Source organism: Gopherus flavomarginatus, chromosome 7 (assembly GCF_025201925.1).
Source record: "Gopherus flavomarginatus isolate rGopFla2 chromosome 7, rGopFla2.mat.asm, whole genome shotgun sequence".
NCBI lineage: Eukaryota > Metazoa > Chordata > Testudines > Testudinidae > Gopherus > Gopherus flavomarginatus.
In genome coordinates this window covers 97,104,623-97,127,727 of record NC_066623.1, presented here as the reverse complement: position 1 = coordinate 97,127,727, position 23,105 = coordinate 97,104,623, and the positions used below count along the sequence as shown (strand labels likewise).

The 23,105-nt window shown below is 40.2% G+C and overlaps 2 protein-coding genes across 4 annotated transcripts in view; both read right to left on the bottom strand.

Annotated features, from left to right (window-relative positions):
* Window positions 1-1,560: 1,560 nt before the first annotated feature.
* Window positions 1,561-3,522, bottom strand: INSL5 (insulin like 5). Its single transcript, XM_050962938.1, has 2 exons — window positions 3,233-3,522; window positions 1,561-1,805 (listed from the first exon to the last, which is right to left on the bottom strand). The coding sequence occupies exons 1-2, from the start codon at window positions 3,408-3,410 to the stop codon at window positions 1,561-1,563; spliced, it is 423 nt and encodes a 140-aa protein (XP_050818895.1). The 5' UTR covers window positions 3,411-3,522.
* Window positions 3,523-9,749: 6,227 nt separating this feature from the next.
* The window catches only part of DNAI4 (dynein axonemal intermediate chain 4), a 28,918-nt gene continuing 15,562 nt past the window's right edge, over window positions 9,750-23,105 (bottom strand). Inside the window, exons 10-17 of one of the 3 annotated variants that reach the window (XM_050962917.1) lie at window positions 22,416-22,502; window positions 19,654-19,805; window positions 18,261-18,418; window positions 17,935-18,056; window positions 16,787-16,885; window positions 15,799-16,025; window positions 14,797-14,950; window positions 9,750-12,692 (exon numbers count right to left, since the gene is read on the bottom strand). In XM_050962917.1, coding sequence (XP_050818874.1) covers window positions 12,648-12,692; window positions 14,797-14,950; window positions 15,799-16,025; window positions 16,787-16,885; window positions 17,935-18,056; window positions 18,261-18,418; window positions 19,654-19,805; window positions 22,416-22,502 — 1,044 coding nt within the window. In that variant the 3' untranslated portion in view covers window positions 9,750-12,647. Of the gene's footprint in view, window positions 12,693-14,796; window positions 14,951-15,798; window positions 16,026-16,786; window positions 16,886-17,934; window positions 18,057-18,260; window positions 18,419-19,653; window positions 19,806-22,415; window positions 22,503-23,105 lie in introns of those variants that run through there. The other 2 variants (XM_050962918.1, XM_050962919.1) reach the window with 2 other exon arrangements.

The window sequence follows — 23,105 nt, the reverse complement described above, 5'->3', positions numbered from 1 at the left end:
GCTCTCTGTACCATTATCTCCAATAGCCCAGTCAGAGCGCAGAAGTTAAGGCTGCCCCCACACCTTATAAACTAGTTCTACTACCATGATCTTGAATCAAAATGCCCTCAGGGTAAAATTTCAAGAGCACAAGTATCTTAGGAGCCTAAGTCTAATGTTCAAAAGTGACTTAGGCACTTTGAAGCCTAAGTCTATGAAAGTCAATGGGAATTGGGTTATGTCTACACTTTGAACAGTCCAAACAGCTGGGTCAACCTAACGTTTTAGTGTAGACCTGGCCATAGGTTCTTAAATGCCTATGTCACTTTTGAAAATTAGATTCAGTCTCCTAAGCCACTTGAATACTTTTGAAAAATTTTACACCAGATCTAATGATCTTCAGGGCAAATGGCCAGCCACGTTTTGTTTATTCAAGGGATTTGAAAGTAGGAGAGACTTGGGAAGCTGATGAATTGCTGCAGAGAGAGAGTAGTTCTAACTTTTTGTTTGCTTGGCTTGCTGGTTTGGGTCATACTGGAGGATATAGCTGTTGTCTCATTGCAGTGGAGGGGTTTTGATACGTATTTTTAAGTAATATCCAAAATGCTTAGAGCTTTTGCATAAATGTTCTTTTTTAAGGTGCATAAAAGTAAAAAAAAAAATATTTTGACTCTGGGATCTTGGTTGAAGTCTGTCTCTAGTTACAAGGGGAAATGTACCTCCTTGAACTCGGAACTGTATCTCAATCTCTCTGTAAGGGGGCGAATTTGACCTTGTACCTAGAATTGACCTTGTGTAGACTTTATTTGGAGAACTGTGGGGCCACCAACAGCTCACAATAAGATACAAGTATAAGGGTCACAAACCCTTATGCACAGGGCAAAAGCCAGCTACTAATTGTTGGGGTTTCGAGAAAGAAACTTTGCTGAGGGGCAGGTTATTCCATAATTATCCATTAAGAGAATTCTAGCAACTTTCTCTGGAGTTTTTGGTACTGGCCATTGTCGGAGACTGAACACTGGACTAGATGGATCACTGGTCGGATCTGATATTGCAAGTCTGATGTTGTGCATGGGTGCTTGAATCACAGTTTTATTCTGATACCCATATTGTTAAGGCATTATGGATACTACATTATTATGATTTTGATCTCTGAGTGACAGTATTAGCTATGTATACCCCCAGCTTTGTAATGCTGCTGGGGGTGTTCGTAAGTGAGAAAGTACAATGAGAAACATACATGGTACATTGCACGCTTTATTAAAATTTAGCCACAAAAACTGAAACTAGTACAATAATTGGACAGGGGAAAATATTAGCACATGTGGTTTGAAATTTAACTATTTAAAACATGTTAAGTGCCTTGTACAAAGAGCTGAGCAATCATCACAAAAAGGCATTTCAAAGCTCCTTTGCATTATACTATTTAAAATTTAACCTTTAATTCTTGGTGTGATGCAGAAAATAAAGCTAGAATTCAAGAAACACAATTGTAATAGTCTAGTTTCAGACAGTTACATGTTGTGATTATTTTAATGTATTAAAGGTATTGGATATAATCCGTCCAGCATCTGATACATTTTAGCACAGTGAACTTATCTCTCTTTCACTGCAGCCGATGCTGCAGCAGGATGTAGTAAGCAGCGAAACCACTTCCCGCCTTTCTTGTGTAGACCTTTGCCTGATGCCTCTTAAGTCTCTCTGAGCCTGGGGTTTGATGTTAAGGGTTTCTTCCCTCATGGGTTCTGGATTCTGAATGCCATATTCCAAGGGTTCTGCTGAATCACTGTTTTCACGTGGCAAATGCAGGTGACTTTCTCTGTCTTCTGCATAAAAATTAGAAACAAACAAATTTGAGGGCATAGAATCCTTAGTAAAGAGTAGCCTTTCAGCTCTAACAGAAAAGATAAAGTACCTACGCCAAAGAAACTAAAAGGTCAAATGTATTCTCACCTCATTCTGGTTCATTGTGCATGTCTATTGTGGTCTGAATGATTAGGATTTACCTGATCATTAACATTTATTTCACCAGAATTGCGCTGACACAGATGTCTGAGAATTAAAGAGCTTATTAATATCCCATTAAAGAATCTGTACTTCTTTTATAGCTTCTCTGTGCAGCTGTTTAAGTGAGGACAAGAAATCTGTTATCTGTTGGTGCAGTTGCTTTCATGGCTGAAACTAACTGTACATTTGTTTCAAAGGACTAACGGTGCCACTTCATTCTGACCATTGCATTTAAAATCAACATACTGTTCCATGATATGCTACATTCCTTCCTAAAGTTCAAGTGCCATTGCTTTATGTATCAGATATGAAAAGTTCCAAGATTTTCAAAAAATTATACCCTAGTATTGCAAATTGTTTCCCAGCTGTTTGTAATTCAGGTGCATTTTAAGGAATACTGTATTTTGAAGCTCTCAATACTATGTGGTGCGCTCTTTAAAAAAGAGAATAAGGATCATAAAGTACAGCAACATCCACTCCTTGCCTAATACAGAGTTAAGTGATTTCCCCATTTGGCTAGTTCTCTAAAATACTTTGCAGAAGTATTTCTAGCCAAACCTTTTTCTCTGCGTGTAGCCATGAGTGTCAAGCTTTCACTAGTATAAGAGTTTCAATGAAAATAGATGCTTGACTGGAAAACATAAAATACATAGAAAGAATGGTTTCCTAAAACCAAACTCACTTATTTAATCCTTTATAATTAAGGTCCCAAATTTTGAGTACAAATCGCTAGCAATGCGTATTACCCTGGTATGACTTTAATGTCTATTGCTGAATTTTCTGAAATTTCCCAGTAATTTGCAAATCAGTTTATACTGTAAAACATCTTGTGAGAAAGCCATGCCTCTTGAAGACAATGGCAAAACTTCCTTTCACTTCAAAGGGGGTGCGATTTTCCTCCCTTGACATAAAAACTAGGGTTGAAAATTTTAAAACTAAGTGTTTAGCACATAATTGGCTTGAAAATCTCAACCTAGATCCCTCTTTATTTAAAAAACAAAACAAACCTAAGCTAGGTAAGCTTCAGAGAAACATAGTGCAAAGTTGTGCAATTTCACTTCCTTGTCTGAAACAAAGTCCCCACAATACCGACTCAAGAAATACATTTTACAGAGATAAAATAAACAAAGCATCCAATTGTGCCCTTAGAGGCATCCAAGTGACACCACCCCCTGCTGAATTCAGTTAGATTTGTGAATGCATGTGAGGAAAGAAGTGAGCCCACTGCATGTAACCCAACACTTACGAAATAGATCTTGTGGATCGTCAGTCAGATGCCTTCTCCATCGTGATCCCCCACATGTGAAGACGACAGCTCTTACGAAGTCTCTCCCACAAAGCTTCATATAATTCCCTTCACCTTTTACGTCAGAGACTGCTATCAGGAGAGAGATTAAAACCAAACCCAGGATTGCACCCCTCATTTTGCAGAAATGGCACCTATTGGATCAGAATTCAGTGGGGAAGAAAGAGGGCCAGCAAGCCAAGATCTGAGGATTCTGCTGAATCCAGCCTATTTATATACTATGTCCATTGACTCTATAGGGCAAGGGCTCATTTTCATGAGGCTTTAATGTTTGTCAAGCATGTGAGTTAATCAGCTGTTTCTGGTAACATTTTAAGTGCTTTAGGATTTCCACTTGGATTCTGAGCAAACAATTATTAAAGGGTATATTTAGGTAGCACTATTGCTTAACAATGGAAGCATAACCAGTAGTGCAGCATATTTATAGAGCACTAGCTTAGATCAACACTACTGATGAGTACTTTCTGCAAAAATGAATGGAAGTTTTATTGCATGTTTCACACGTTTAACTGTGTATGTTGTTTTTGATTGTGGAAAACTCAGTCTACAGCAGCCAATTTCACAGCTGTGCTAATTATGACCATTTAAATAGAGATCTGGTCATTTGTGTTATACTGAAAATGGCAAGCTACAGAGCGATGTAACTTTTTTCAGTTATTTAGTTCTCATTTATTTAATCATATGCTAATCATAATTTTTGCTCTTGCTAAGTGTTTCTTTATGTCATTTGGCAATTGTGTTTAAAAATATGGGCCAGATTTTCAAAATTAGGCACCCAGATCCATTTCACGTACTGAATTTATTCATGTGGATACTTTTTGTGCACCAGTAAATCAGGTATTTGCGCATGCACATGGCAAAATAGGCACCTAATTTGCTTCTGCACACAAGATATCTTTATGCAATCAGTCAGATGTGGCTAGTTTTGAAAATCTGACTCTGTAGATGTATGGTGTTAAAAGGAAATTTAAATTTAAAACGACAGGGAATATGATGGAAAATGAATTATTTCCACAGGCTCAAAACAAACTGCAAAATAGTTATAATTATTCTATCCATCCTTTTTAGAACATAAGAATGGTCCTACTGGGTCAGACCGAAGGTCCATCTAGCCCAGTATCCTGTCTTCCGACAGTGGCCAGTACCAGGTGTCCTAGAGGAAATGAACAGAACAGGTAACCATCAAGCAATCCATCCCCTCTTGCTCATTCCCAGCTTCTGGCAAACAGAGGCCAGGGACACCATTCCTGCCCATCCTAGCTAATAGCCATTGATGGACCTATCCTCCATGAATTTATCTACTTCTTTTTTGAACCCTGTTATGGTCTTGGCCTTCACAACATCCTCTGGCAAGGAGTTGCACAGGTTGACTGTGTATTGTTTGAAGAAATACAGTACTTCCTTTTATTTGTTTTAAACCTGCTGCCTATTAATTTCATTTGGTGACTCCTAGTTCTTGTGTAATGAGAGGTAGTAAACAACACTTCCTTATCTACTTTCTCCACACCAGTCTTGATTTTATAGACCTCAATCATATTTCCCCTTAGCCGTCTCTTTTTGAAGCTGAAAAGTCCCAGCCTTATTAATCTCTCCTCATACGGAAGCTGTTCCATACCCCTAATCATTTTTGTTGACCATTTCTGAACCTTTTCCAATTCCAATATACCTTTTTAGAGTTGGGGCAACCACATCTGTACACAGTATTCAAGATGTGGGCATACCGTGGATTTATATAGAGGCAACATGATATTTTCTGTCCTATTATCTATCCCTTTCTTAATTATTCCCAACATTCTGCTCGCTTTTTTGACTGTCGCTGCACATTGAGTGGATATTTTCAGAGAACTTATCCGCAATGACTCCAAGATCTCTTACTTGAGTGGTAACAGCTAATTTAGACCCCATCATTTTATATATATAGTTGGGATTACACTTTCCAATGTGCATTACTTTGCATTTATCAACAATAAATTTCATGTGCCATTTTGTTGCCCTAACTCCACCAGAGAGGTCCTGTGGGGCTATCTGCCTGTCCCAAGTCACGATAAAGGAGGAGGGTTAGGCGTGGGGCTAGCAACTCCACCCCGTAAAAATCAACCTGCTACAGAAACGCCAAAAATAGAGATAACAGAGACTTTTACCCTGGAAAAAGAAGGGTCTTCAATTCGAAGATGCATGACGCTGGGTGGTAAAAGCCGTGAGGAAGCCACTAAGCCGATTACCCTTCTTGCAACCAGGAGGATTACCATAGGCACATGGAATGTGAGGACCATGTACGAGTCAGGAAAGACGGCGCAGGTTGCAGCAGAGATGAGGAGCAACAACCTGACTCTATTAGGCATTAGCGAGACAAGATGGACGCAAGCGGGACAGAGACGACTGTTGACAGGACAGCTGTTGCTGTATTCAGGACATGAAGAGAGCGACGCACCCCACACGCAGGGAGTAGGCTTCATGTTGTCCAAGCAGGCACAGAGCGCACTGATTGGTTGGGAGGCACATGGTCCCAGGATTATCACAGCATCCTTCAGAACTAAAATGAAGAGGATTAAGATGAGTGTTGTTCAGTGCTATGCTCCACTTAATGACAGCGAAGAGGAGGACAAAGATTATTTTTACAACAGACTCCAGAAAATATTAGAGATTCTCCCAGACAAAGACATCATCATCCTTACGGGAGACTTTAATGCCAAAATTGGACCTGACAACACAGGATACGAACAAGTCATGGGGACCCACGCTCTGGGAGAGATGAGTGAGAATGGAGAGAGATTTGTGGATTTGTGTGCGCTTAACAACCTGGTCATAGGAGGTAGCATCTTTCCTCATAAGCAGAGCCACAAGAGTACCTGGGTATCACCAGCAGGCACGACAGAAAATCAGATCTATCATGTCTGCATTAGCAAGAAGTTTAGAAGATCCTTGCAGGACATTAGAGTTAGAAGAGGAGCAGACACGGCGTCCGATCATCACTTAGTGGTGGCCAGATTGAAGCTGAAGCTGAAAAAGAACTGGATAGACACGTCAGACAGAAGAGTGAAGTACAACATCAGCCTTCTGAAGGACCATAAGATCAAGGAAGATTTTGGACTGAGGCTGAAGAATAAGTTCTCAGTATTACAGGATCGGTCTGAGGAAGAGGAAGACAGTGTACTAAACAGATGGCAGAAAGTGAGAGAGACACTTAGGTCAGTATGCCAGGAAGTGCTTGGAATTAAGAAACACCAGCAGAAAGAGTGGATCTCAGCAGAGACCTTGATCAAGATAGAAGACAGAAAGAAGAAGAAGGTAGCAGTCGACAACAGCAGGACTAGAGCAGCAAAGGCCAAAGCTCAAAAAGAGTATGCTGAAGCCCACAGAGCAGTGAAGAGGAATATCAGGAAGGACAAGAGAGAGTATGTGGCTGAACTGGCAGCAGAAGCGGAGCAGGCAGCATACAGCGGTAATATGAAACAGCTGTATGATACTACCAAGCGACTGTCTGGAAAGTTCAGCAAGCCAGAACGTCCCGTTAAAGACAAGCAGGGAAAGTCTATAACAGGAATAGAACAACAGATGAACAGATAGGCAGAGCACTTTGAGGAACTCCTGAATAGACCAGTACTACCAAATCCACCAGATATCAACTCAGCTAACGAGGACCTCCCAATTAATTGCGATAAACCAGCCAGAGACGAGATCAGAAAAGCCATCACCATGATGAAGAATAGGAAGGTGGCTGGACCTGATGACATCCCAGCAGAGGCCCTGAAAGCAGACCTGGATGCTTCAGTGGAAATGCTGTACCTCCTCTTTGAGAAGATATGGGAAGAAGAAGTGATTCCGGTAGACTGGAAAGAGGGATATCTCATCAAAATCCCCAAGAAAGGAGACCTTAGCAACTGTGCCAATTATAGAGGAATCACACTCTTGTCGGTGCCAGGGAAGGTCTTCAACTGAGTTCTCTTAGGGAGAATGAAGGATGCCGTCGATCCACAGCTACGAGATGAACAGGCAGGTTTCCGGCAGAACAGATCATGCACGGACCAGATAGCAATGCTTCGCATCATAGTCGAGCAGTCTATAGAGTGGAACTCCTCGTTGTACATCAATTTTGTTGACTATGAGAAAGCGTTCGATAGCGTGGATTGAGAGACCCTTTGGAAGCTCTTTCGGCACTACGGCATCCCAGCAAAGGTGGTCCACCTGATCAAGAACTCATATGACGGTATACACTGTAGAGTGATCCATGGAGGGCAGCTTACTAACAGCTTCCAGGTGCAAACTGGAGTCAGGCAAGGATGCTTGTTGTCACCTCTTCTCTTTCTTCTCGTCATCGATTGGATTATGAAGACATCCACCTACGAGCGTAGGAACGGAATCCAGTGGACGTTGTGGACCCAGCTTGATGACCTGGACTTTGCTGATGACCTTGCACTCCTTTCGCACAGTAAACAGCAGATGCAAGAGAAGATCAACATAGTGGCAGCCACGTCATCACAGGTTGGCCTCAACATTCACAAGGACAAGACCAAGATCCTTAGGATTAACTCCACTAGCAATGACCCAGTCACACTGAATGGAAGCCCCCTGGAAGAAGTGCAGTCCTTCACCTACCTAGGTAGTATCATCGACCAGCAGGGTGGCACAGACGCAGACATCAAAGTAAGGATTGGTAAGGCACGAGCAGCCTTCTTACAGCTCAAGAACATCTGGAGCTCTAGAGAGCTGTCTTTGGCAATAAAAATTCGACTGTTCAACTCCAATGTGAAATCAGTCCTACTGTATGGAGCTGAAACCTGGAGGACAACCAAAACAACCATCAGGAAGATCCAGACCTTCATAAATAGCTGCCTCAGAAGGATTCTCCAGATCCGCTGGCCAGACACCATCAGTAACATCTACCTCTTGGAGAGGACCTGTCAACTCCCAGCAGAGGAAGAAATCAGAAGGAGAAGGTGGGGCTGGATAGGACATACACTACGCAAGCAGCCAACTAACATCACCAGACAGGCACTGCGGTGGAACCCCCAAGGCAAGTGGAAAAAAGGCCATCCAAGAAACACCTGGCTACGTGACCTTCAGGCTGATAGCAAAAAAATGGGCTATACCTGGAACCAGTTAGAACGAATGCCCCAGGATAGAGGACTCTGGAGATCTGTTGTTGGCGGCCCATACCTGATTGGGGTGACGGGCATGAGTGAGTGAGTTTGTTGCCCAGTCACCCAGTTTTGAGAGATCCTTTTGTAGCTCTTTGCAGTCTGCCATGGTCTTAACTATCTTTAGTAATTTTGTATCATATGCAAATTTTGCCACCTCACTATGTACCCCTTTTTCCAGATCATCTATGAATATGTTGAATAGGACTGCTCCAAGAACAGACCCCTGGGGAACACCACTATTTACCTCTCTCCATTCTGAAAACTGACCATTTATACCTACCCTTTGTTTCCTATCTTTTAACCAGTTACCAATCCGTGAGAGCACCTTCCCTCTTATCCCATAGCAGCTTACTTTGCGTAAGAGCCTTTGGTGAGGGATCTTGTCAAAGGCTTTCTGAAAATCTAAAACCACTGGATCCCCTTGGTCCACATGCTTGTTGACCCCCTCAAAGAATTCTAGTAGATTGGTGAGGCATGATTTCCCTTTACTAAAACCATATTGACTCTTCCTCAACAAATTATGTTTATCTATATGTCTGACAATATTGTTCTTTATTATAGTTTCAACCAATTTGCCCAGTACTGAAGTCAGACTTACAGGCCTGTAATTGCCGGGATCACCTCTGGAGCCCTTTTTAAAAATTGGCGTCACATTAGCTATCCTCCAGTCATCTGGTACAGAAGCTGATTTAAATGATAGGTTACAGACTACAGTTAATAGTTCTGCAATTTCACATTTGAGTTCCTTCAGAACTCTTGGGCGAATACCATCTGGTCCTGGTACTTATTGCTGTTTAATTTATCAATTTGTTCCAAAACCTCTTCTAATGACACCTCAATCTGGGACAGTTCCTCAGATCTGTCACCTAAAAAGAAAAGCTCGGGTTTGGGAATCTCCCTCACATCCTCAGCCATGAAGACCGATGCAAAGAATTCATTTAGTTTCTCTGCAATGGCCTCATTGTCCTTGAGTGCTCCTTTAGAACCTCAATCAACCAGTGGCCCCACTGGTTGTTTAGCAGGCTTCCTGCTTCTGATGTACTTGAAAAAAATTGCTATTACTTTTTGAGTCTGGCTAACTGTTCCTCAAATTCTTTTTTAGCCTTCCTAATTGTATTTTACACTTCATTTGCCAGTGTTTATGCTCCTCTCTATTTTCCTCTCTAGGATTTAACTTCCACTTTTTAAAGGATGCCTTTTGGCCTCTCACTGCTTCTTTTACTTTGTTGTTTAGCCACGGTGACTTTTTTTTGGTTCTCTTATTATGTTTTTTAATTTGGGGTATACATTTCGGTTGAGCCTCTATTATGGTGTCTTTAAAAAGTTTCCATGCAGGTTGCAGAGATTTCACTTTTGGTACTGTACCCTTTAATATCTGTTTAACTATACTCATTTTTGTGTAGTTCCCCTTTCTGAAATTAAATGCCACAGTATTGGGCCACTCTGGTGTTTTTCCTGCCACAGGAATATTAAATGTAATTATATTATGGTCACTATTACCAGTTATATTCACCTCTTGGACCAGATCCTGTGCTCCACTTAGGACTAAATCAAGAATTGCCTCTCTACTGGTGGGTTCCAGGGCTAGCTGTTCCAAGAAGCAGTCATTTAAGGTGTCAAGAAACTTTATCTCTGCATCTTGTCCTGAGGTGACATGTACGATGTACCCAGCCAATATTGGGATAATTGAAAGCCCCCATATTCCACCAAGTTTCTGTGATGCCTATTATTATGCCATTTTATTATTTAGACTTCTAGCATTGGTATATAAACACTTTAAAAACTTGTCTCCTTTTAGATGTCTGCCATTACACGATATAACTGAACGGGACTCTTTTTTTATTTGACTGTTTCTGATCAGACCTTGCCTGTATTTTATTTTGGTAACATCTGAAAAATGGGAGTTTTGAAAGAACAGGGCTAAGAAGCTTTATGACTGTGCTGCATAGGCCCTATAAAGAAACATTTAGAAATCTGTGACACTGCTCTATGATCTAGCTGTATTATTTTGTTGGTATGGTATTGCTATGCCCGTCGTGTCTTTAGGTTGCTAAAGCATTATTTTGCAATAACACACGCTTAAGAATATTGCTATGGTTTGGACAACTGAGGTCAGAAATTCATTATTTAGAAACAAACTACATGAGCAACCTTGAAGATCTTTACACTTCCTAGCATCACAAGTGTTTCCCAGCACCGTGACATTAAACTTTAATTGTTTTGCGCAGAGTGAGTTACTGCATGTTATGGGTGTGATGGAAAGGGCATTTTCACTACTAATACCGGTAAGTAAACAACTAGCTACATTGACGAAAAGAAATGGTGTATTTTTTGTCATATTTTTAATAATGATTAACACATGATTCACCTTAATGGTTGTCATCTCATAAACATACGTGAATTTGTTCTCTGTCAAGGGTCAAGCTTGCAGTTTTGTCATAAAGCGTGTAATGTCAAAGGAAATGAATGGTAATGGGTCTCTAAACGGTGTACAATTTTGAGGTTGTGTTTAAACATTGAGCTTTCACTGTAAAACAAATGAGACAGACTTAATGTTCTGTACATTTAAAAAATAAGGCCCACCGCATGACAACACTCAAGGACAGAACAGATATTGAATTCATCATTTGACAGGCAGAGCATTTCACTTCAAGGGTTTGATTATATTTTTCCTGTGCCTAGAGGGGGATCTCTCCCTTTCCTAACTGCAGATAACGGCCTAGAACTTGGAATAATATTGTTAATTGGTCACATGAGAAGATGATCCATTTTTATGGACAACCAATACCCCAAATCCCCTAGGATAATATAGTTGTCCTCATGTAAGGACCCCCAGGTCCAGTATCATTATTCACTAGAACTAGCAGTGTGGTCTACAGAGAGTGTAAAGTGCCTCTGTACAAGGAATCCATGCTCAAATCTGGCCAGTTGTTCATCACTGTGGAATGATTTGGGGGGTACTGTGTATCTGCCTTAGTAGCTTTTACTGGCTACTTGCTGAAGTTTAGTTGTAACTGCTTGAGGAGCTCTGCCTTTATCGTTAGCTGTGGTTTGAATGCAGATGACATGGGATTTGAAAACGATCTTGCTCGCTCACTATACAATGTATTCCCAGGCAAGAGAACACCAGGTTGAGAACAAGAGAGGGGAACATTGACTACTTCTAAGTAGACTTGAGGCAATGTCTTGATTCCCACTGGGATGGCCTAAATAGGAGTTCTCTTCCAGATTTTTCCTCCTTCTTCCTCTAATAAGTTAGGGCCCGACCAAGAGCCCAGTGACTCTAGTGGGCATCTTTCTCTTGCCTTCACTAGGTTTCGGCTCAGGACCTTGATGTGCCACATGGTGTTGGCAGGAAGGCAAGGCTGAGGGAGTATGTGTGATGTTTGGACCTGAACATTGTGAGGTTCATGGCGGTTCCTTCAGGGGGACAGTTTCACAGTCTCAGGCCAGCCCCAAGGAAAGCCCTGTCTCTTGGATAAATGAGCTTTGTCTTTCAGGCCGACAGGTCTGTTGTCTCTGAGCAGAACTGTTGAGGTACTGAAGGATAAAACACTACACTAGGTGTCCTGGACATAGGTTGTTCAGTGCTTTGAAAATAAAGAGTGGGATGAAATCCTAGACTGAGGGTAAAATCTTGGCGCTGGTGAAGTCTATGGGATTTTTGCTATTGACTTCAGTGGGGCCAAGATTTCACCCCACGACCATAAGTATAATGCAATGTCATAATTAGAGGAATGATCGCTTGGATGGCAATCACATATGCTTGGAGAAATTCTTTGTGTTTCAAATTGTATGTTATGAACTTAGTTTTCTGCCATTGTGACTCAAGTTTCCAGCCCTCTCTTTACCTGGAACTTTACTGAGAACTCTGGGGATCCATATGGGTAATGAGGAAGGACTGGATGTTTTCTTTGATTTATGCAATTGACTTTTGCATTGATACAGGAAAATATACTGGAAGCATAACTTATACTTAATTTGTGTGCAATGATGGGCATTTCCAGAGGAAAATTCAGGGCATTCAGTTTGATTCCACAGATACTTTAATGATGGAAAAACTATTACCCTTTATTTAATACAATATAGCATTTTATGTGATTTTTTCTGCATAATTAAATGACAGGCTTCAGGTTATAAAGACACATAGGACATAATTATTTGTTGTCTTTTCCTTTGTTTACTGACTGAGAAGTATTATCAGTAAACTAGTGTTAACTGGCTAGAGCAGAGCCAATTATGTCATGTAAAGCATCCACCTGTAAAAGAAGAAAAAAGATACTATATTGCATTGTAATTGTGCTTAAGAAAAGAAGTGATCTAAAAAGCCCCACTTAGTCCTAGATTAATGATAGCCACATAATGGGTATCAAGAAGAAGGGAGAAGTAAATGGTTAAGTTAATTGTATGATGCTAGTTGCTTCCTTTTACAGACCTACTGTTTCCTAAATAGCACCTTTAGAAATAACCTGTGTGGTAGTTTAAAGAGATTTCATGGCAGGTAGGACTGTGCAGCGTGCATTTGCAACATCATACTTGATGGCATAAACTTATTCAACCATAGAACCCTCTATATAAGAAGAGGCTAGCCTGCAAGGCAGTGCCTGTTCGGTAGGGCAACGTACACCATGCTGTAGTCTATTCACTTTATTAGTATTAGAGTGATCTGAGTCCACCATGCTAGGCACTGTATATAACCCTAGAAAGACACTCTTGTCCAAAGAGCTAACACAAGAAATAAGCAAAACAGACAAAGAGAAATAGTATCCGCATTTTACAAACAGGGACCTGAGGCACACAGCCTAATTAAGAGACTTGTCCAAGGTCACACAGGACATCTGTGTCAGAGATGGTAATTTAACACAGTTCTCTTGTCTCAGTCCAATGCCTTAACCACAAGACTATCTTTCCACTTAATTTACTGCAGAATAGTCTGTGCTTAAAAATTTAGAGAAGTTTTGTACCTTATAGTGGTGATTGTGTAATAATTTTTTTTAAGTGTAACAGTTATTACTTAAATTCTAAGCTTTTGGGGGCAGGAACATCTTTTTCTTCTGTTTGCACAGTGCCTAGCACAAGAAGATTCTGGTCCATGACTAGGGCTCCTACGCACTATGGTAACACAAATAATAAACAACTATTGTTTAATTCTCCAGGTGAGGCTCTCATGAAGGTTAGCATTTTCTCACCCCCAGTATTTACATACTGTTTTACACGGAAATCAGTGTGCTTTACAAAGGTGGGTAATCACTCTATTTTACTAATTAGGAAACTGAAGCACAGAGCAATGAAGTTACTTGCCCAGTGTTGCACGGAGAGTGGGAGAGCTATGAATGGATTTAAGCAGTACAGTATAGTTCAGGATCCAGGTAATGAATTTGCCAGAGCACATGCAGACCCCACTGTAACATGGATGCACCAGTTATTAGAATACCCAAGACCTTTGCAGACAGCTCTAGTAGGGATGAGGGAGCCAGGGTTGTTTGATTTAATCAGCACATCCGCTGCCCACAAGAGAGCTTCAGGATAAATTGGCACAGATGTGGCTGTTAAAATATAGGAGCAAGGTGAGCAGCAGGGATTCACTTCTGGGTGCATCTCACTTGAACATTGCTGCCTTGTTAGCATGAAGTCAACAGTAGCTGTACTGTAGGGAGATTCACTCAGTACTAATCCAAGGAAACTGGAGAGAGCTGGATTTTGGGACAGGAAAGTCCTTGCAAGAGCAAGGCAATTATTTTTCTGCCAGAGTAAAAATAAGGTGGGGAAAACAGGCTAGTGAGTTTGGTAAGGAGAGGACAGCATTAATGTGAGCCTCTATTCTAGATGGCTGGGAGTGTGCATGCAATCCCTGCAGAGCCAGCGGGGCATGGAGATTACTCACGCTGGGGGGGGGGGGGGGGGGGAGAGAGAGAGAGAGAGAAAAAAAAAAAACGTGCAGACCACACTTCTGACTCCTTCCTCTATCCCGGAAAAAAAAACAAAAACCCACCTTCCTTTGACTCTGGCCACAGAGAATCAGTGGCATATGTGAACTCTACAGCTTTTAGGAGAAAGTTCAAAAATTGTACCCAGTGGTTCCCCTCCTGGTTGCAGCTTTTCAATCAAGTGGAGTCCAAGTCCTGAACTGGACCTCATGTATCCCTCTAGTTCAGAAATCCTAGTGTTTATGCATGTATAAGAGCAGGAGACAGCTGTGCTCTGAATCCATTCAGCCATTCCATGTGTTGTTACACAAAACATCTTTTATTAGCTAAACTTTTTTCAACCTAATTATTTAAGATAAATGCTTAAAGAAGGAAGAGGGGCCCAGATATGTATATGGGCATCTTAGGATCAACCCACTTATTCTGTCAGTCATACCTTATTACTATCTGAAGCAGTCATGTTCCTCAGCTCATACACACTGACGATTCCATTATTGTCCCCTATTAGAATGCAGTCTGTGTTTCTAGCAAAAAGCACAGTTGTGAATTTCACTCCTGGGTTGGCAAAGGTCACAATCAGGGGGTCCAAACTGAAACCAAAAAATGAGATGATGTTAATAGCTACTAGAAATGAGACCAATGGAGCATTTGTCTAGAGGACTATTGCAGGAATTGGCTAATCCTAGTATGGCTGAATCTTTACTTTTCACTTTTATTATCTGGGCAAACTAAAATCTAAAACCTTAAGTAATGGTGAAAGTGCATTTTGCTAGTTCTCTGATAAATACAACTCAAATCCCAACCCTTGCTAACCAAGGTATCCTGGCTACCTGAAAAATCATCTGCTCTACTGCCTAATAGCTGGACACTTTAAATTTTTTAGAATAGAAATCATTTGCTTTTTAGTGAATGATACACTGGACCTAGTTCTCTGCTGCATTGCACTTGGTACAGTCATTTATGCTGGGCAAAGTAGTTGTGCAGTGCTATCACCAGTGTAAGCGAGTAGATAATTCTGATCTGATACCCTTTTACACTCACTTTTCATCAAAAAATGAGAGGAGAAGGGGCAGGTGTCCCAACCCCCACTGGCCTCTGTTGCTCATGTGCAAAAGACCCAAAATGTTAAAGCTCAAAGATGTTTTTAAAAAACTCATGGAAGTGGTAGAATCTAGGACTCCTGTGGCAAAAGAGCAACCCCCAGTTCCCTGAGTCATCCAGTCCCCAGCCCTGGATTTTCTTTAAACACTTTAGTAGATGCTACCTGTTGCCTGTAAAGTGAACATTTTAGAATGCAATACAACGTTATTACGTCTAAATGCTTTGTAATTATAATGGTCAGGCACCAATTCCAAATGGGGCCTTTGGCCAGTAGCATAATTAAATATTTTATCTTTCTATTATTTCAGAATCCTCCTCAAGAAAAGTTATTACTTACGTGCTGACACTCAGGTCCCAAATTTCCACTCTGCCTTCATTCACTGCTGCAAATACAAAGGCTGATTTTGGAGACCACATAATGTCATGAACAACATTAGTGGTGGAACTGAAAGTTAAAATGGGCCTTACTGAATCTTGGCGCCATAAAATAATACTCCAGTCCGCAGAGCAGCTTAAAAACATGTCAGCACTGAACGGATTCCATGCTATCTTGTACACAGGACCCTTAACATTGGGGAAAAGGGAATTGCATGTTACTCCAGAGCTAGAAGGCTGGGATTTTCAAACTAGCTTGAGCAAACTAGGTGCCCAACTCCCAATTATTTTAAGTGCGAGCTGGGTGCCTTGCTGCCCTTTGTGTCTTTGACAATCTGCCCCCCACAATACTGACAATACTATTATTTCATGGTCATACACAGCGTATTAGGACAGCAAAGATCACAGGATGTGCTGTATGTTCTAAGGCCAAAAATATTTTATTGGTGATGATTCAGTAGGGGTTTCATTTTTCCCTCTGAGTCACTGCTGATTCAATGCCCTGTCAGGATGTTAGAAAGAACTACTCTTGGGAGTGCAATCTGCTGGACGAGACAAATCTGAGGTGCAGAGCAATAGGGGTTGTTAAAACTCTTGTGGACATTTCACCATATTAACCCATGAGTTCCAGGTCAATGAGATCACTCATCTGATTATTAATTTTAAATAAAGCCAGGACTACATTTAAATTAGTTACAATCAAAGCTTTAAGAAAGGATTAGTAATTCTTAAAGAATCTATATACTGAAGAGCATAATTTCAAAAGAGTTTTGATGCTTTATATCTTGTAGCCTTCTTACTAAGCTAAGAAAAGAGGTTTTGGTTTTAAAATCTGTGTTGCAAGTGTGTTGTCTATTGAATATAACAAATAAATTTATTTCATGTAATCAAACATTTCTTCTGAGATCTAACTGATCCAATCACTTTTTCTGTTGTTTAATTTTACCTACCTTATGTGCTCGGTAGGTCTCTAGGAACTGTTCATTATATGAACAAGAACATTTGTGAATATGCCCTTCTTCTGTTCCAGCCAGGTATATATTAGTATTCTGAAACAAAAATCCAGATATTGTAAACTGGGATTCACCCTGTAGGGTATTTATCCTGACATATTTAAAGAGCTGTGTGGAGTTTAGGCTGTGAAATTGCTGGGAGATGCTGAGCACTCAAATTCCCACTGACTTCAATGAGAACTGTGTTTGTTCACCTGCCTTTGCGATCAGGCCCAAATTCAATCAAAACTATAAAACTCACAAAATATAGGGGTTAGCTTGCTTGGTTTTCTCTCTTATCAGTTTTGGGTAATATTGTTAGCGCTTATGTACATCAGAAGCATTCTATAGCTACTGCTGGAGAAACACGGACAACTGCAGTGCAAGCTTCCCCTATACCTGAATCCTGATCTCCATTTTTGAACTGTTTGGGCGCTTTCATTAGAGAGTGCCTACAATGCAGAGATGCATGCAGTGATCTTATGAGACAGGAAACATTCACTTGGGAAAAAAGAGATTTCCAAATGTGTTTCACTGGTGACGTAAACCAACCTTGAATAAAATCAGCTAAAAGTAAAAGGCAAATGTATTAATCTTCTGGCACCATAAGCGTCTCTTCTGAAATTTTCATTCATTCTTATGTGAATAATCACAGTTAGAGCAGCAGTTAGGGCTGGTCTAGCTTTTGTCTCCAGAATCCAGAAGACTACTACAACTTAGTGTTTGTTTAAACACATGAGGTGAAATCTTCAGCTGTGATGGTATAGCTCCATCAGTGTACACCAGCTGAGGATCTGACCTATAATGTTTTGTTCTAATCAGGGCTGGCTCCAGGCACCAGCGCAGCAAGCAGGTGCTTGGGGTGGCCAAGGGGGAGGGGCGGCAATTTGATGGTGGGTTCCTCAGTTCCTCTCTGAGGGAAGGACCTGCCGCCGAATTGCTGCCAAAGAATGAAGCAGTGGTGGTAGAAGTGCCAATTGTGGCCCCACCCCCACCCCCCACTGCTTGGGGCAGCAAAAACGCTGGAGCCGGCCCTGGTTCTAATATAAAACTTCAGCCAACTGAATTTGAAACATTACTAATCACAATGGATTTCCTGAGCCTACCCTTGGATGAAAGTCAAAGCACATTCCAGGTGCCTGTCGAGATATCAGAGCTTCGCTTTTCTTTTCTTTTTCACCGGTTAGTTTTTTCCTTTCACTTGCGGTTCGCTTCAGTTTCATCAGATCTATGCAAACAGACAGTACATGGAATATGAATTTTACATGAAAGAGATAGTGACATATTAGAACATTCTGAATAACTCATACGTACTTTAGATATTTAACAATTCTGAAATGTTTTATCTATGGGCTGTTTACACAGGGAAATTGCCTGGAATAAAGTATTATGCAATAGCCCAGTGTAGAAAGTCCTTAGAGAGTATGCTTACCAGTGCAGCCTAGTCCTTTGCGTATAAGCCACTTGGTTATTCTGCCATCTGCTGAGATAGAGATTAATATCTCTCCTTTGTCATCTCCCGTTGTGCCCCTGTCCTGTTCGATCCACTTCAGCTGCCATACAGGGCCTATATGCTTATCAAAAGATTCACTGAAATAAAGAAACGTGCAAACAGAGCTATAAGTTAACAGAAATAAGGGAGAATGCATTTTTTAAAAGTTACTACATAAGCAACAAAACTGGTGTGTATATAACTTTGGAACAAACACTTTGGAGTGTGGGCATGTGTTAATTGGTTATTTTAATTTTCATGGGAGGTACTGTTTTAATTTTCATGGGAGATATGAATTATTTTAATTTTCATGGGAGGTGGGGAAGGTCTAGGTTGGATATTAGGAAACACTATTTCCCTACGAAGGTGGTGAAGCACTGGAATGAGTTACCGAGGGAGTTGGTGGAATCCCCATCCTTAGAGGTTTTTAAGGTCAGGCTTGACAAAGCCCTGGCTGGGATGATTTAGTTGGTGTTGGTCCAGCTTTGAGCAGGGGGTTGCATAGATGACCTCCTGAGGTCTCTTCCAAGCCTAATCTTCTATGACTCTATGAAAAGTTAGAGTTTTAAGACATGTATCTATTGTTTTGAAAAGTTGTTTTAAAAGTACATTTTAGAAAATATTTTTACATATTTAATTATAGAATAATGTTTAAATGACTGAAGCACTTTTCTTTAGGTATTCAAATCGTTGTACTGGTGCTGTTTCATGGTTGGCCTAATCTAGTCTTTCACGGACATTTATATATATATCAAAGTCTTTATGCCTGACAGTTTCTTTTCAAGTAAGTCCCAGGATTGTAGGTGGATACAGTGTAAGGGCTGGTCCACAACTACGGGGGGGAAATCGATCTTAGATACGCAACTTCAGCTACGTGAATAACGTAGCTGAAGTCGAATATCTAAGATCGGATTACTCACCCGTCCACACCGCGTAGGATCGATGTTCGCGGCTCTCCCTGTCAATTCCGGAACTCCGTTGGGGTTGATGGAGTTCTGGAATCGATATAAGCACGCTCAGGGATCGATATATCGCGTCTAGATGAGACGCGATATATCGATCCCCGAGCAATCGATTTTAACCGATTAAAATCGCCGATACGCCGATACGGCGGGTAGTCTGGACGTAGCCTAAGTGTTTCAAATCAGAATTGAGAGACATTAGCAAAGCTGGGAAGGGGGAGAATTATCCAGCACTTCCCTGCATTCACTGAATCCACTTTTTCAAGAGCACTAATGTTCACTCATTTATTTAAATTTTAGCAATGGAATGAATGTCCACAACTAACAAGACATGAAAGATGTACAACAAAGTGGGATGTTTGTAATCTTACCTGCTGTCCAAAAGTGCGGTGGTATTATGGGTCTGTACATTATAGATGGCTACTGTGCCATTGTACGTTCCAACTGCTAAAAGGTTTGGGTTTGCCAGAGAGAAATCCAATGCAGTAACACCGTGATCACATTGATAAATACGCTCTGGCCACTGAACAGAAGAAAACAGCACATTTATTTCATTCTTCTGAGTATTTGCTAAGTGCTAGACTAACCACTTTTTCTAACGCTACAAATGCTTTAGCAGGTTCAACTTTAAGACAATATTCTAAATAACTGAGACTATTATCTCCTGCTACGGTTGTCAAATTTGAAAGGAGCGCTGGGCAGAAATGTGACTTTTGTATTGTAAATTGAATTAGAGATGGGCTTAAAGTGAACCGTATAAGTGCCTAAAATTTCCCTGAACTTTGGAGGGTTGGATAAAGTGGGATGGGATCCAGAGCCCCACTACTACCTAAACCTGACATTTGAAAAAAAGCAAACCACCACTTCTAATTTTTGCCAATCTCACTATTTAAAATCTAATCTTTTCTGTGTTTTATTCATGTGCTTTTCTAATCAGCAGAAGTTTAGTTGGAGGTAAACTGTAATGGAAGGTATCTTAGGTAGTTTAAGCCAGGGTGCTATGTTCATGCAATGTACCTTTTATAGACTGCAGCTAAAGAATTGCATTGCCTACATGGACCAAATTTAGCCCGTGTTGTAAGAAGATGCAACTCTACTGAAGCCATTGAATTTAACCATTGTCATCAGGGTATTAGTCTGAAAATAAGCATGTTTCAATATATGTCAGCTCTTAATTCTGATGCTTATGCACTCAGCTAATGTAGAGACAGGAGCCATATAAGTAACTTGATTATCGTTGATCTGTACTGTGTTAATTTCATGGTACAATAAACAGTGATGTGACAGAACATCTAAAACATTAGAGGGAGGAAGGCACCCGTTAGAAGCTGATTCTGTACTCCTTAACTCGAGTATAACACCTTGGTTTTAGCCTGAGTAATATTTATAGCAGTACCATTATTTGAATTTGATTGTGAATATTCATTTTTACTGTGTATTTAAAATATGAGATTTTCAAGAATCAAAAATGTAAAACAAATATTGAGCCAAATCATTTTAGACCTTTACAAAACCATCTAGTACAGAGGTGGGCAAACTTTCCCCAAGTTTCCTGGTGTCCAACGCAGCTGCGTAGTTTGCGTATGGGTAAGGACAGCCCTATAGCCAGTTATTGTCTGTTCTTTACTCCCATTCCAGATGTATCCGAATAAGAGCATTTTCCCTGATAGGTTATTTTCTTTTTTACTTGATTTAGTAATGAACTCAAATTTGAGTTGGTGACATTACAGAGTGTTTCCATGGAAATCTGCATCATGGCTGGGGCTGTGTGAAATATTTACAGTGAAGTTTGAAAACTTCAGAATGAGGTTTCTGCATTTTGTTTTGATTTCAGCAAATGTGATTTTGTGAAAAATTGATAGTTTTCACATTTCTGGTGAAAATTATTCTATATTAAAAGAAAACTCTCAATTTTCATTTTTTTAATTAAAAAATTTGTTTTGGCAAGGGTCACTATTCTCATAGAAACATCAAATTTTTAAATGTTATCTTTGAAATCTGCTGTTTATTGAAAATATCGTGAAAAGTTACATTCTGCAGATGTTGAAATTAAATTTAAAATACGTACTCTTTTTCATACAGCGCAAAATTTATTGCAGATGGGAAGATGGCCTAGGAAACCCTAAATTTAAAATACAAATATCCTCAATTTGCAACTGTAGGAAGATTATGGGAAAACAAATGCAAGGTAAATAAATTTGTTTTTATATTTGAAATGCTTAAAAGTGCTTTTCCCCACAGTATGAAAATCTTTATAGGAGGAACTACACACCTGGATCTAATCCAGGTAATAGCTAAACTGATTAATTCACAATTTTGGCTAGGGGATTGGAAACGGGATACAGAGCTTTTCATTCTTAGGTTGTCCAGTCTAAGACTATGGCCACACTATCCATGCTGCTAAAGCCTTGCCACTGTAAGGCACATAGAGTAGCCACTCTTTGTTGCCAGGAGAAAGCTCTTCTAATGACAAAATAAAACCACTCACAATGACGGCTGGTAGCTTCATCGGTAGTAGAGTGTCTCCTGTCAACAAAGCACTGTCCACACCAGCAGGTTTTGTCATTCAAACTTTTGTCCTTTTTGGAGGGGTGTGGGGGTGTTTAACGACGAAAGTGCAGTGTAGACATAGCCTAAGTTGGTTTAAACTGATTGTTTTAACCAGCTGTTTGATGGTCTTTGTGACATGAGTTCAGTTCCCTGTGGACAGATATCCATATTACAAAACCACTGTACAGAGGCTGAATGGGCACAGAGGCTAAGCTACTATCTACAGATACTTCTTCCAGGTCAAATCTGAGGCACGCTGGCAGGCTATTGTGGAGGAAGTGTGCAGTACCCTTGTTCCCTTTGCTGTAACTGTCCTTTTAATAAGAGATCGAGATCTTTAGTCTCCAGTGTTTTCTAGCATCTTTCACCAGCAGTAAGGTAGTTGAGACATTTTTAAAATAAGAAGAATTATTAATTATTATCCATTTTCCAGAAGGGGTTTAGTCTGGGCCAACAAATCATTACTGCTATATGTCCTGCTTTCTCAAGCAACAGAAAACTCAATGATCTGCTATTAAATCATACAAAATTATTACAGCAAAAGAAGTATTAAAGTAACTATCTCTAGCTCTACTTGTGTTACCATAGGGTTTTTGAGTGACCAGCAGCAAGCCAAGCCTTTCTTCTGTTCTTGAAAACCAAACTGCCCATAACCAACAGCCAAAAGATCCTAAAACCCAAAAGTACAGATTGGTGGATATACTTCAATTAAACCAGAAATTTTAAGCTAGAATTTTAAGTGGCAGCTTTCTGCCAGCAGTTAAGTGTGCAAATCTTCTACTTAGATAACTTAGTACCAAGTACAGAGTACACAGTCTCAGTAACGTGGTCAGATAAGCAAAGTAAGGTAATTAAAGTAAATAAGATTTACTCTGTGCATCAGATTCTAATGCAGTAAGTGCAAGGCGCTACTCACTAAGCATGAATGAAAATTAATTGCAAGTGCAATTTTAGTGAACACAAATTGTGCCCACAAAAAAGGGAGGCCCCTATAAAAATCTGTCCATTTTACAAAGATGCATATAAAGTGTTTTATAAACTTATGTTAATGTGCAGGATTTGATACAATCTGGTAAATGTTTCCACGGCTTAATATTTTGAGATGGGAAGACAAATAATATTTTTATCATTGCCACTGCTCTTTACACCTTGTGGCTTATAAGTAACAAGCAAGGAACTTGGCAGCAGGGACCTTACTCTTCAACTCCTTTAAATTGTATTTCTCTACACAAAACCACCTTTTTTTTTGTGAAATGAGCATTTTGAAAATAGG

Excerpts from the sequence above, each read along its gene's own strand:
- INSL5 (XM_050962938.1), bottom strand. The coding sequence starts at position 3,410 with ATGAGGGGTGCAATCCTGGGTTTGGTTTTAATCTCTCTCCTGATAGCA. Across the intron at positions 1,806-3,232 it reads CGATCCACAAGATCTATTTC|AAGACAGAGAAAGTCACCTG; the intron begins GTAAGTGTTGGG and ends ATTTTTATGCAG.